At 63.5% G+C, this 14,633-nt stretch overlaps 1 protein-coding gene across 1 annotated transcript in view; it reads right to left on the bottom strand.

The window, feature by feature from the left end:
• TBC1D2B (TBC1 domain family member 2B) overlaps positions 1-14,633 on the bottom strand; it is a gene marked incomplete at its 3' end in the record, with an annotated part of 57,104 nt that overhangs the window by 15,997 nt on the left and 26,474 nt on the right. Inside the window, exons 4-6 of the mRNA XM_080808380.1 lie at positions 5,072-5,235; positions 2,314-2,543; positions 1,435-1,824 (exon numbers count right to left, since the gene is read on the bottom strand). Coding sequence (XP_080664506.1) covers positions 1,435-1,824; positions 2,314-2,543; positions 5,072-5,235 — 784 coding nt within the window. The remainder of the gene's footprint in view (positions 1-1,434; positions 1,825-2,313; positions 2,544-5,071; positions 5,236-14,633) is intronic.

Below are 14,633 nucleotides of genomic sequence, written 5' to 3'. Positions count from 1 at the left end.
TGTCCACAGCCCCCCGCCCCAGACCTGTTTCAATTCCCGCAGAGCCGCCGCGGGGGCCGGAGGAGGGAGCAAGTGGCGGCAGAAAGCTCGGGGCAGCCGCCGGCCCACTCAGAGCCCAGGGCCTCACACCTGCCCCTGAACAGCCAGCCGCCCCCCTCGCCCCGCCCCGTGGGCTCTGTCCCAAGTCACCTCATCACGGTGGGGTCTTAAAAACCGTGGAGAAACATTGGAGGAAAAAAGTCATAAAATCACCAAATGCATCAAAACCACCCCACCCGTCACGCCACAGAACCTACAGCGTGATTAAGGGGGATGCCTGCTCCCGATCAGGTCTGTCTGCCGCGTCCACAGGGCGCTGCGTGGACCAGAGACAAGCCGCTCGCTCCCGCACGTCCCCGCCCCGCGTGCCCAGGCGGCCCGATGCGGTGCCGTCCGGGGTGGGCGTGTTCGCTCTCGGAACTCGAGCAGAGCCGCGTTGTTCCAGCCACACCGACCACGGCGCTGTGTGTGGTCCAGTCACGGGCTGGAGCACTGCAGCTGACATGTGTGACCTCACACATGTCACTGAGCAGTGGTCACTCTGGGAGGCCACATGCTTGTCCCCACGACACTCCCATCAGCCCAGGGTTCACTTCTCTTCTAGAATTCTCGGAGAGACCCCTGCGCATCCACCACTCAGCTCTGTGCCCACGAGCCGGCGAGCTACTGCTGGGCACGTGGTAGGTGCTCACTGATAACCTCGACGTGCACGTCTTTGCCTTCAAGGAGAACCTGCCCTTTTTTACAGAAAGAGGGTGCCCAGGCGAGCAGCACGTTAGGGCTGGGTGGGGACTGGGGCTACAGACCTACTTGGGCTGAGCCGGGCCACACTCAGTGCCTCTCTGCAGTCTGATGGCCAGGAGCACAGCCCTTCCCCACCTCAGCTCCGACCCGGACGGTCACAGTTCAGGAAGCAGCCTCCCCACCCAGGCCAGCCCCCAGCCCTCAGCGCCAGGACCCTCCCAGCCTAGGTACAGGGACCCCAACTTGAGCAGGCCTGCCTGGGAGCCAACCCCGCACCAGCTGTTGGAAACAACGGCCCCTCGGCTCCCGCACCCCCAAGGGCTGAGGCAGGCCGTGTGCGGTGCTGGCCTGGGCGCTCGTGCGCGGTGGCTGACAGGGCCCCCAGGGCTATGTAGGGTAATGAAACTCTAGGGGTACAGAGCAGAAAGCGGGAGTCTCGGCCGGGACAGCAAAGGAGGGAAAGAGCCAGGAGCACCCCGGGGAACGGCACGGTCGGACTCGGGACTCTCCGGGGACACTTCTCAGAGAGCGTCTGGCCACCTGCCGGCAGGCCCTCTCCATCCGCCCCTGAGAGGCACCGCGGCTCCGCGGAGGCCCGCAGCCCTGGATGCCATCTGACCCGCCCCGCAGCCGAGCCCGCGTCCCACTCACCTTCAGCCTGTCCAGCTCCAGCTGCTCCCTGCTGGTGGGGGCCGGGGAGCCGGGCACCCCCGCGGGGGGGGCTGGGCCGTCTGCTCCCTCGCTGAGCCGCCGCGAGAGCTTCATGATGACCTCGTCCTTGGCCTGGATGGTCTCCAGCAGCATGCCCAGCTGCTCGCTAAGCTCGCCCACCTTGCCCTTGAGCGTGCGGGCCTCTTGCTGCAGACTCTCTCTCTCCAGGGAGAGCCGCTCCAGCTGGCTGCTGAGGCCCAGGATCTGGTCGTCCTTGCGGTGCAGAAGGTCAAGTGCGTCCTTCGGGACCCCCTCAGAGAGCTGGCTGCTGGCGAAGTACTTGTCGTACTGGGAGGACCGGACCGTCTGCTGCAGCAGCCTCACGAGCTCCTGGAGCCAGAGGGGAGGGAGCAGACGCAGTGACCACGCGACCGGGCACCGAGGAGCCCGCGCACGGCGCCCCTCCTCTGGGGGGCCCGGAAACACTGGCCCCTGGGCAGAGGACAATAGTAGGAAACGGGAGACGCGGACGCACGCCTCTCCCCACGGCCCCCAGCACACACGCATCCGGGGGCTTGACCAGTAGCTCCAAGCTGCCCAACGACGAGGTGTCCTCGGTCTCAGAGGGACACGGACACCACGTGGGAACGCTTCTCCCTCCTGTTACCGGACCAGCCGGCGCTGCGCTGGGGTGGGAGAGGGCCCGGCAGCAGGAGACACACCCCCGCCCACGCCCCCGGAAAGCCACGGGTCTCTGACGCCGACATCAAACTTCCAGGGGAGAAGGCCCATCTGGGGACGGAGACCCTCGGGGCCCGGGCTGCACCCCCGCGGCACGGCCGGCGGCGGGGGGCACACGCGGGGAGGGAAGACGGCTACCTTCTGGCTGGACAGGTCCTTCCGCAGCCGCTCCAGCTCCTCCTGCTGGCTCTGAACCTGCAGCTGCACCCCGGCCGGCGGCCTGACCCCGGCCGCGCCCTGCGCCCCGTCTGCCGATGGCTCGCCGCTGACGTGCCGGTTCCTGTACGATCCGATCATGTCTTTCAAAGGGCGCTTTCCTTTGTAGGGAATACGTCCAAAATCAAAGGGAAATCCTGAGCCAGCGACTCCTACAGAGAAACAAAACTTGTTTTCTACGTGCAGGACTAGCCGTCCTTCTGCAAACCCAGGAAAACGCACCGACCTCCCGCCAGCCATCCTCCGGGAACTTCCACGTCCGCGTGCAGTGAGCACAGGTGGGGACGCCCCTGGGCCCCGACTCGCTCGGACAACAACCGAGCCCAGACCCTGAGATGGTCGCCCACCCCGGGTCCTTCCTCAGAAGACTCGCCATGGGGTCCTTTCCCAAGAACGTGTCCTGGCTGTGACTGCACGCCTGCCTGAGCACGCGTGCAAACGGGCGCAGGGCCCTGGGCCCGACGAGGGATTTAGGACACGGCCGCGAAACACCTCGCTCAAGACTCGTCTGTGACACCCGCTCTTCTCCAGACGCTCGGGTCTCATCACCAGTCTCCCGAAGGGGACAGAGACACAGGCTGGGGAGGAGCACGGTGGCTCCGAGTTCCCGCAGCGTCCCGGAAACACGGAGTCCAGCCCCCGCCGCCCCCGCCGTCAGACCGCAGGCTCCCCGGCGGGACTCACAGACACGGGGCCTCTGGGCTCCCTTTGCTCACCTGTTCTCAGGAAGAAAGCAAAACAAAACCCCCCAAAAAACACATGTTCTTCATTGTGAACGTGTGTTTTAAAGGGTGACTACGTTCTCTTCCTTAGAAAGGGGCCTTCAAAATACTGACGGATCCAAATAAATACCAGCATGAATGAAATCACATTCACGTTCCAACCACGGGAGGAAACACGCACCGGGAACGCGTGTTGGGATTCTGTGAAGCTGGAAAACAGACGACTCCCGGCTCTTAAGTCTAGACAGCGGCTGCCCTGGGAGGAGTAGGTGACTGGCAGGGCTGGTGGAGAGGGGACAGAGGCTGGGGGATGAGGGCTGCAGACGGGGGACAGGGCGAGGGGCAGGGGGATGGGGGACAGCGTTGAGGGGCCAGGGCCGGTGGACAGGGCTGGGGGACAGGGCTGGCCCCATCCTGTTTCAGGACAAGCTGCTGCCCAGGCGGGTGCGGTCACTGTGAAAACCCGCTGACATCACATTTCCGACAAGAGGGACTTTGTGCACTTGAACGCAGAGAAACAGATACAAGGGAGAGCAGTTCGTGCCCCACGCCGTGCAACACAGACTCGCCGCGGGGCTGACGCTCATGGCTGGTACAGGAAGGGTCCACGAGCCCGCGCGATCAGAGTCACAGACCCCGTGTGGCTGCGTGTCTGGCCCGGGGAGTTTCCAGCCCACGTGAGCCGCTCAGCCTCACAGGCCTTCCTTCCTGACCGTGCTCGCAGGTCATTCCCAGAACCCCAGCCCCCCTGCTCGGGGGGCGCTGACGTGGGCCCTCGGCAGGGAGCACAGGGCGCCCGGCCCGCCACCTTCACACCGCGTCCCACAGGACTGGGCCCCACGCCACGACCCTGCAAACACAGGCAAGCTCCCCGGCACAGCGGGCCAGGACCACCCTCCGGGGGACAGGAGACGTACTTCCTTGAAATACGTGTGCTCCCGGTAAAGATTTCGTAAGATCCTGCCTCCTCCTCCAGCCCCCGCTACAATTGAGCACGAGGCAGAATTTCCAAATTACTGTTGTTCTACATGAAGACATCAACATTCCCTCATGGATCCCTGGAAGGGCACAGAAGTGGCCGCAGAGACAGGGTCAGGCTGATGACACCCGAACCCTGATCCTCCCCAAAACCAGCAGGGGCCACATGCGACGTGGTTCCCACCGCGGTGCCGGAGGACACGTGGCCCCAGATGCCAGAGGACCCATGGCCCCAGAGACCCACCACAGCGTGTCCTCGTCCGAGGAGGTCAGCCCCGTGACCTCATACAGGGCACGCGAGGAGCAAGGAAGGACCTGCCCTCTGGAGTGTGGGACGTCCTCGGCACAAAGACCGTCTCGGCCACACGGATGCCAAGGCAAACGGAGGGTGGGGACAGGGAGCTGCTCAGACGCAATGAGGCCATCGCACATCAGCGAGGAAACCCGCCTGCAGACCTTGTCAGTGCCTCACGTGACTGGGGACCAGAGTGGGCTTGATGACTGGATTTACGGCTGCTGTTTCTCGGTACAATAATGAAGCATCATAAGGTTTTAAATTTAGACACAGCGGATTAACGTCTAGAACTTACGTTAAAACCGCCCCGCCCAGGGTGAACGTGGGTCGGGTGGGTCTCGGAGAGACTAGCCCTAAGTTCAAAACTGTGGGGGCCACACGGGGCTACAGTGGAATCCATGACCCTGTATGTTCTACCTTCGTGTAGGCACGTGTAGACACGTGTTCCGTAAAAAAGGGTTTAAATAAAAAACCCGGCATATCTGTGAGGAGCACTGCGCCTTCTGGACACCCCACCTCCCGGGAAACCTTACGAGCCATGGGCTGGGGGGTCCTTCCTTGTGACGCCTCACCTCGCAGGCCCACCGGGCTCGTCCCCCCCCAGACGCGGCTCCTGCTTCCAGAAAAGCTGGGACCACGGAGGCTCCCGCGCGGATAGGATGAGTGACAAGAGCCACGTCCGTACCTTTGTTTGCTTCCGGGGCCGGCTTCTTCCTCTCTTCCTGTGCCGTGGACTCCTCTAGGTCCTTGGGGTTCGGGTCTAAGAGCTCCCACTCTTCGTTGGTATAAAACACACTCTTCCGACTGTCGCCATGTCCTCTGCCAGGACGGAGAGACGACATGGAATTTCTGTTGTGAGAAACGAGGTGGGGTATGTGAGACGCTGCAGCGAAAACGTAACTTCACGCCTGCAGGAACGGCAAACACCAGCAGCTACGACATTCGTGTCGGGGGGGAGTGGAGAGAGGGACGGCTGGCGGGTGCTGCGGGCGGGAGTCACACGGGGGTGCGGTCGGCAAGACCCAGTTCAGGGGAAGGGATCCACCCCAAGACCCCGTGTGTCCCAGATTCCCGGGCGTGGGCATGAGACACGGAGGACTCAAGTGAATGTGGACTGCCAGACACCCGTCCACGGGAGAACAGGTGAGGTGGGCCGAGCGCCATGGCATCACGGAAGGGAATCTGTCCATTCCTATGTCACGAGCACCCGCCGTGCGCCAGCCACGACTCTAGCTCGGGAGCCACTGAGCCCGGGACGCGGTCCTGCCCTGGTAAACACATCAGCCACAGCCCCTCGTTGGGAGAGAAGCGTCTTTAGATGCTGAACAGAAGGAAACGGGACAGGGACGTGCAGTGACGGTGTTTCAGATCTTCGCGGGAACAGTGGTCACAGACGCTGTGCCTGTATGTGTGGCAAGACCACGAATGCCGGGACGCAGGGCCCCGCTGCCTCCGTGAAGGGCAGGTGCGCGGCTGCAGCCGGAGCACGGGACACGCAGGGAACGGGGGGCCACACAGTGGGTCCCGGCCGGCCGGGGGCACTGCGGTGGATCCCCGGTGAGGGGTTTACCCACAGAATGAGAACATGTGTGCGCACGCAGGGTCCGCACGTGGACAGCCCCAGCTGCCTGATTCCTCACACAAACGTGTCCCTGCAGGCGGGTGGCCCCAGTGGGACATGTCCACACACACCACACACTATGCAGCAGAGAAAGGGAACCACGAAACACTCGTCAGCGCAGAGCAGTCCACAGAGAGGACAACCACAAAGGACCACGCACAGTCCGGCCACGTTCATGAGACAACAGCGACAGAGGTCAGAGCGGCGGCTGCAGAGACGGAAGTGTCTGGCGTCGGTTACAGCAGCATCTACATGACCACGCACGGTCTCGGACATTCACCGGCGTAGACATGGAACATGCGGGAGTTTCCCGCAGGTCAGTCACCCCTCGGGGCCGCGGCTGAAATGCAGAGCAGAGAGGAACGTGCACTGTGTGGGGCTCCCCGAGGGGGACGCAGGGCGGGGGCCGGAGAGGGGCTATGGGCCTGCGGGGGACAGACCGACCGCACCCACACGGACTATGGTCACTTCTCAACACGCTATTTGTGATCAAGACTGGTTTTGGCTGATTCCACGGCATTGAGCTGCTCTAGATGTAAGACCCCAGGGGACCAGTAACGGCGACGTTCCCACTGCCGCCTCCCGACGGGCATGCACGGCCTTCCGCTCCAGCGCGAGTGCCTGGCCGACACCCACCGCGTGTGGTCTCAGCATTTCCCCCGGGCCTTGAGGGAGCCGCCGCCACGTGCTGCTTGTCCCCGAGGCTCTCCCTCTCGCAGCCGAGGCGCGTCCGCGCCGATGCTTGCGACCGTGAACAAGGACACCCACAAGATCCCACGGTGCTGCGAGACGCCGCGAAGAAGCACAGCTCAGGACAGAAAGCCCACACCCACGCACACCCACGCACGCCCACGCACGCCCACCACCCTACTCCTCTCCTGACAGGCCAGACGCCGCTGTGCACGGCCCACAGCTCCCGCAGCGGCTTCGGCAGCCGTCAGTCGTCCGCGTCACCGCGGACCAGAGCGGTCGGTTACCAGCGCTCGGCGCAGGTCCTTCCCTGGTGGGCACAGGAAGGAGCCACAGGGCAGGGTACGGACGTGGACGCTGCCGGGAAAGAACAGCTCTTCACCCAACTTAGGCCACCCCCGTCCCTGCGCAGCCCCTGCCCTGCGGGGAGGCCCCGCACCAAGCCCCGGGGGAGGAGGAAACAGGATCAGACTCAAAGCTCGAAGTCCCTGACCCGAAGCACCAAAGAGCCCGTCCCCGGCTTGGACCTTCCGTGCCCGGGCCCGGGGGGCCGTAGAGCACGCTGTCCTCAAACCACATCCCTCCTGCCCTGGCGGCAGACAACCCCCCGCCTGCGCCACCCCACGGGGCTCACGGCCGCGAGGACGGGGCCTCCCGTCGGAGACTTGGGGCCCTTGTCGGAGAGAGCCCGCTCTTCACGAGACCTCAGAGCCGGCCCGTGTCCCCCCACACCACGCCGGGTGCGGCTCTGGCGTGATAATCGGCAGAAACGCACAGCGAGGCCCGCCGGCGGCGGCGGCAGCGCCGGGATCCCCAGCAGCGGCTGTTCCCAAACGGACGCGTTTCAGATCAATTTCTCCCCCCCGTCCGGCAAACACAGGCCACATCGGGGACGCCGACCCAGGGACCCCCCCAGGAACAGGTCCCTTCCGCGGACAGGTTCTCACAGAGACACAGACACGCCCAAGCCCGTCAGAAACACCGTCTGAAGTCATGAAAGTCAGAAACAGCCGGAAGGGGACTGCGGAGGAGACGGAGGCCCAGAGACACGGCCCCCGGCGTCCTCCCGAGAGCGCGGCGCAGGCGCCGTACCACGGCCACACCTGCGCGGCCGCCCCGGGGACTGATTTCGGACTTGGGGCTCCCGGTGTGGGAGAAAGGGCCGCTGTTGCTTCCAGGCTCTCGTCTGGGGCGATCTGCTCCAGCAGCCGCACGCCCTTCCTCGTCCCCGCGCGAACCCCGGCCAGCTTGCACGTCTGGAACCACACGTGTACGGTTCAAACAGCTGCACTGCCACCAGAGTGACATGGGAACGTGGTCATGGGGGCCCCTGCCAGTGCCCGCCCACCACACGTGCACAATCGAGCACGCCGTCCTTCACTTTGGGGCACGTCACGTCTACAACAGTGTGTCCTGCCCCAAAACCCCACCCTAGCAGGAGTCATCATACCGGCGAACCCCCAGGCAGGGGCAGCGGGTTGGGTCCCCCCGCCCGACGCACAGACCTGGCATCCAGCCCCCGCCTGGGCCCCTCCCCTGCACCACCTCCGCTCGGCGCCTGAGCTCCCGACACACAGATCTGGGGACTTAGGAAACCTGCTCTCATGGCCGCAGCCTCGCACACAAACCCCCTCGTGCAGGTCCCTCCCCGTGCTCCAAGACCTAAGTCAAAACCCATGTCCTGCAGAGTGACCCCCCAATACCTCCATGCACGCAGGTCAGGGGGCAGTGACCGTGGGCTCCAGCCTCAACGGCTCCCCACGGCCTCGTGCGTGAGGCCCCACCCGCCGCCACCCTCCCTGACGGCAGTGAGCGGCCAGCTCGGACCCGTGGACGCCCTCCGCCCCACCCTGCGCGGAGATCACGGGAGATCATGGGGGACGAAGGGGACTAGGACGACGGCAGGCTGCCTGGCCGGGGCGGGCGTTCAGAGCCTGCTTCTCAGGTGTGAGCGCTGGCCCCAGCAGGCCACGCAGCCGGATCAGGGAGTCACGAGGTCAGCTCCGAGGGCTGTGCCGGGCATGTTGTCACACACCTGAAAACACCACTTGATTCACACCGACACTCCGTGACCTTCTGTCCAGGTTCCGTGTGCTTCCCAGCAGCACACGTTACACACAAGAGGCTACTCTTTGCTGTGGATTTCTGGGCAAAGAGGGGACGGGACGCTGCATGGGAAGCAAATGCCGAACCAGGTGGCCGAGTGGGACGGTGGCCCCACAAGCACTGGCCGGCCCGGCAGGACCGCACGGCACAGGTGCAGATAGATGGGCGCCGAGGGCCGCTCGCCCGGGGCACGGCAGGAGCCGGGCCCTCCCCTCATCAGTCCTTCCCAGCAAGCGCCCGGTGCTGCATGACGCGCTGGGGGGACACAGGCTCACACGGGAGGTGGGCTACGGGCCAGAACGCAGAGAGATGTGGCGACCACCAGCGGCAGGACAGCTGTGGGGGAACGCGCAGGCTGACACATGGGGCGGGGGGCAGAGCATGGCCGGGACTCCCCGGGAGGGAGACTTGCCCGGCAGAGGGAGGGGCAAGACAGGGCCCGGCGGGGACGACGTTTGAACAACTAAGGGAGCCAAGGAGGCCGGCGACACGGGTGAGCCCACGGGACCTCGATGGCCAGGTCCAGAGCACGGCCTTCAGCCAACGGCAAGGAGGAGCCTCTGAAAGGCCTGTGGCAGCGGGAAGGACGGATTCGGGTCACCGGGGGTCCCTGAAGCAGGAGGGTCTGCGACAGGCACACGGTGCACACGGGGTCCCCCTGCCATCCCCCAACTCCAGACACAACAGGAGGCATGGCCTGTCACGCCCTTGGAGGCCCGGACAAGGCCGTGGTGTCCTCAGGTCGTGTCCCATGTGCACTGGGTGACGGAGCACACTCTCCGGTCAGGCCTAACGGTCTGCAGCTCCTCTCAGGGCCGCAGTGGTCTCCGTGGTGTGGCCTCACGGGGTGGCGGGACCTCCGGGGGCGGCATGGCCTCACGGGGTTCCCGCCTTTGTAGCGCGGGCCAGCCGAAGTCGGGAGACGGGTGTGCTGAGCAGGCCCTCACGCTCCCCGGGGCTGCCGGCCCCCACCCTGCAAACACCGCACCCCACACCACGCTCATCGCACACGGGGAGTTTGTAGGTATTTTTCCAAGTCCTGTGCTGAGGCTGTGGCATGTCTTTCCCGCACAGACCGAGCTGTGCCCGCAAGGAAGACCCCAGATACACACGTCACAGCTCCGGCGTGGCCTCCCCACATTCACCAAACGTCTGGGGGCGTGGTCCCAGCCAGCAAGACTGCGACGGCCCCCAGGATGGCCAGCCGCGCACACAACTCATTATTCCCACGGCCTGCGGGGCAAGAGACCGAAGAGCCCGCAGGGGGGCGGGGGGACACCTGTCAGAGGCAGGCCGGCGGGACGGGCAGGCGCTCCCGGCCAGCTTGGTCTCCGCTGCCGCCAGCTCCCCGATGGGAAGATCCGCCGCGCCCACGGTCTCCGCAGACGACACGTCCGCGGCAGCTACATCCGCGGGACCGGCTCACGAGGAGCCAGCACCGAGCTGGGCAGCTCCTGGTCACAACCTCAGCCCTCACACCTAGCGTGTGGGAGTCGCTTACACACGTGTGTACACACAGCCTGGTTCACTAACGGAAAACATAAAGCTCAGAGAGGTTCGGTCACTGGCTCAGCACCACACGGCTCCTGACCAGCAGGGCTGGCCGCACAGAGCAGCGGCCGGGGCGGGACCAGCCCTGCACGGAGGGACAGCCGGGCCCTGTGGTCACGCAGCAGGCGGAGCTTGGCACCCATCAGCGGGCCCAGACTCCAGGCCCGCAGAGCCACAGGGCACGGCTCATGGGGGCCGCCACACTCCTCCCACGCACACCCGTCCCGCCCACACCCTTCACGAGCTCCGGGGCACACGCTTCCCCTGCTTTGCCCACGCACACCCACCTGCAGCCCTGAGCCTGCCCCCGCACGCGGACCGGGCTGAGCTTCCCGGGAGCACGGGTCTCTCTCACCTGAGGGGGCCGGGACGCCAGTAGGTTAGCGGAAGGGTTGGTAAAAGCAGGAAACCACACACTGCTCACAAGCGTGGGCGCCTCTACAGGTACCTGTGCGGGCCACAGCCCCGTCTCCGAGTCCGGCTGCTGACCCCGCTCCCTGGCGCCCCTCCCGGGCCAGCCGTACTCGCAGGACATCACTTCATTTGTCCAAACCTGTTTGGCTTCTTTTAAAAGTGGACCCTGGACTTAGGGTTGGGAAATGATCCCCGTACGGAGTCTGTAGGTCGCTCACAACTTCTCCCTGCGCGAGTCGCCCACATCCCGGAGGCAATTTTTTTTAGTCACCCCCTTTTATCAAATTTCCCCCAAGTGTTCAACTAATTTTTCACAGGAAAGGTAACTCCGTGTCATCCATACGGGCTTACTGTTTTGCTGACAGAATGACATAAAAACCCGGCAAATCAATAGTTTCCCGATTATGTTCTTACGATGGACGGCGCAGGGGGTGCTGGGCTCCAGCCAAGGGACCCCGGGTGTCTTGTCGCTCTGCCGCACGCCTGCTAGGACCCTGAGCAAGTCACCTTCCCACTCTAAGCCTGCGCTACGTATCCTGTCACAGGGAGCGACAGCGTCCAGCGGCTCCCTGCAACCTCCAGAGCCCCCGCTCCGCACCTGCCTATGAGCGGGATGAGCAGGACGTGCCAGTGGCCAGGGGCCCTGGGGAGCAAGGGTCCCGTGGCTGCACGGGGTCAGAACGCGGGGACGCAGAGGCCTACGGGACAGACTGGCGTCAGACCAAAGAGACGCCTACAGGCGGAGGAGGACCAGTGATGCTTCCGACGTGGGGGACGGCACGGGCAGAGAAGAACAGGACGTGGAGAGTGGACGGGCTGGACGGCCGGACGAGCAGGGGCGAGTCTGCAGTGGGCGGGGTGCCCCCCACATCCCACTCGGCTTCCCTGCACACGGTGGCCGTGTTCTCACCACTGACAAGAATGAGTTTCTTTGTTTACTGAACCCGACCATAAGGTAAAGGGAGAACGGGGCTGCCGTGGGAAAGAATGTGTCCCCGCACGCACGCAGTTCCCGTGGCCGCCCCCACCCCAAAACCCCATGGGACCGGCTGGCCCACTGTACCCAGCCGCGGCCCACGGCAAAGCAGGGAGCCCTGGCCGCGCCCCCGCAGCACCCGCCACGCCGAGCCGAGTGCCCGAGGCTCCCCGGCCGTCACCATGGTTGTCTCGAGCAGAAACACGGGGCACTCAGAAAACTCCCCGGCTCAGCCGTGAGAAGCTAGCAGGGTGCTCCGGTTCCCGGCCCGTGTGAGGGGCTTGGGAGTGGCCGCTGCAGCCCAGCGGCAAGCAGCGAGCTGAACTGAGAAGCCAACACCTCCCCTCGGATGAACAACAGACAGGGACACGGGGCAAACTGCTGTCCCCAAGACGGGAGAGCCAGGCAGGACAGTGTGGAGGCCCGGCTTCCTGCAGGGGGACTCGGAAGCACGCAAGCGCGGGCTGGGATCCCAAGCTGTAATGGGGGGGGGGTCACCAGAGGCTCAGGCAGAGCCCCCCCAAGGGCAGCAGCCCCGGGGCACCAGATCCCGGAGGTCCCCAAGGTGCTGTGAGGTTAACCTCCAGGAGCTCAACCAGGTTCCCCCCGAGAACGTGCGGAAAAGTCCCCTCGGGATTCCGGCAAGGAGATGGGAAGGAAGTAGCTGTAAATTCTCCAGTGCACCCTGCTCTCAACAAGGCCTGCCCTCGGGGGACCCTGTTAGCCAGAGCCTCACTGACCTGGGCCCAGCGGCCCCCAGCTCTGGCCCCTCTTCCATCCTGGCTGCCTATGAGGGAGGGAAAAGACAGAGAAACCCTTGTGGGGCCACGGACAGCAGCCGGGGCGCACCCATCACAGAACAAAGCACCCCTCCCTCCCCACCTCCCCACCCCTGCTCCGGAGGCCGGTCTGCGGCCTTTCCTTCTCCCAGTGCGTCCTGTCCAGCCCTCGAGGAAAGAGTTGAGGCAAACCAACATGACGTGGAGAGAGCACGAGCGGCGGCAGAACCAGACCAGGCGGGGATGTGGGAACGTCAGGCCAGGAGCGTCAAACAATCCCGACTCACGTGCTCCGGGCCCTAAGGGATCAAGTGTCAGCTCGCAAGGTCAGATGTGCGACATAAACAGAGACAGAGACCCCAAGAAAGAACCAAAAAAAATGACGGAGATTAAAAAAAACCACCGCAAGACAAATGAGAAGCACCTGCTGGGCCCGTTGGTGATGGGACAGGCTGAGGGAGGACTCGGGAGAGCACAGACCTGACACTCCTCCAGAGGAAGCACAATAAATACTTGAATCTGGGGGTTATTTCCCCAAATTACTGTCAGGCATCAACCACAGCTCCACGAAGCTCGGGGAGCACAAAACAAAACAGAGTTTGTCAAAACCCCTCACCCTGGCACGCCCTGCCCAAATGAGAGAAGATCACAGATTTAGAAGAAATCCGGCGAGAAGTCCAAGAAAACATGTGACCTGCGGAGCTAAGACCGTCGTCCTCATCTCAGCCAGCAGGCGAGTAAGATGTGAGCAGAGGGAGAGAAAAACCGCCGTGCTCCATGTGCTAGAACTCCGCGCTCCGCGAAACCGGCCTCGGAGCGCCCAGGAGAAATGGGCTCGGAGAAACAGGGAGGGAGCTTGTGGCCAGCGGACCTGCGGACAGCCGCTGCCCTCCGCAGAGAGAAAGACGCCATACAGACGAGAGACTCGGACCGAGCAAGAAAGAGGAAAGGAGGCGCCAGGAAGACGAGACAGGGAGAGTCAAACCCAGACCTTCTCTCTTCCGTTCCAACTGCTCTAACCGGCAACAGCTTGTTCCAAATAACGCCATCGATGCGCCGGCTCCCGTGTGTGCACTGTGTGCGTGCGCCCCCGCGCCCACGACATACACCACCGCAGCGACCCCGGGACGGGGGCGGCGGCTGGGACCGCCGTGCTATTATGAGGCACCCACCTGTGGAGCAGCACAGGGTGATTTTAAAGTGAATCGGATTAACAGGAAATGTGTGTTGCAAACTCCAGAGCAACCGCTTAAAAAAAAAAAAAACAAAAACGAAACAGCTAAAAAGGAAGTATGAGGGACATGCTAAGGAAGGAGAGAAAACGAAACCATATAATGCCCGATGAAAACCTCAAGAGGCAGGGACGCCCCGCGGCTCTGACGCTCAGCACGTGACTATCAATCACAGGGTCCTAACTTCCAGCCCCGTGCTGGGCGTGGAGGTTACTTAAAAATAAAATAAAATAAAACCACAAGAGGCAGGACGAGTGGGAGACATAAACCAGTAACAAAGAAAACGGCAACAAACAGAAAACAGTGACACGTTGAGCCAACCGCTCCAAGCCGCATGCCAGAGGCCCACGGACACCAGTTGAGTCGGAGGTGGTCGGGACCAGAGGGTGTGCTGTCTCCAGGAACCACTTCACATACACGCATGGACAGATGAGACGCAAAGGGAGAGAAACACGGCGTCCTAACAACGCTGATCAAATGAAAGCAGGAGCAGCTGTGCGCGTCCTAGGGCCGACTTCAAAGTGAGGGAAGTCGGGAGGGATGAAGAAGGTGTTTCACAATGAGCAAAGGTCAACCCTCCAAGAACACCGCACCCCCCGGTGCACACACCCTACCTCAGAGTGCTGGTAAAACCGCAGGACCAAGAGAACCGACTACAGTAGTTTGAGCCTTCAACACCCTCAGTCAGAAAGGAAAGGACCCAGCAGGCAGAAAATCAGTAAGGCCCTCGCTGACGTCAACAAGCATCCACCAGCTGGATATCACTGACATGCAGCCGACTTTGCGCAACGACAGGATGCACACTCCTCTTGAGCTCGTGGGGAACATTCACCACGACAGACCATGTTCTGAGCCACAAAACATGGCCCAACAAATTT

The sequence above is a fragment of the Martes martes genome (assembly GCF_963455335.1).
Source record: "Martes martes genome assembly, chromosome: 7".
In the NCBI taxonomy this organism is placed as follows: domain Eukaryota; kingdom Metazoa; phylum Chordata; class Mammalia; order Carnivora; family Mustelidae; genus Martes; species Martes martes.
The sequence above is the reverse complement of the archived record's forward strand: the minus strand, read 5'-3'. Positions and strand labels throughout refer to the sequence as shown.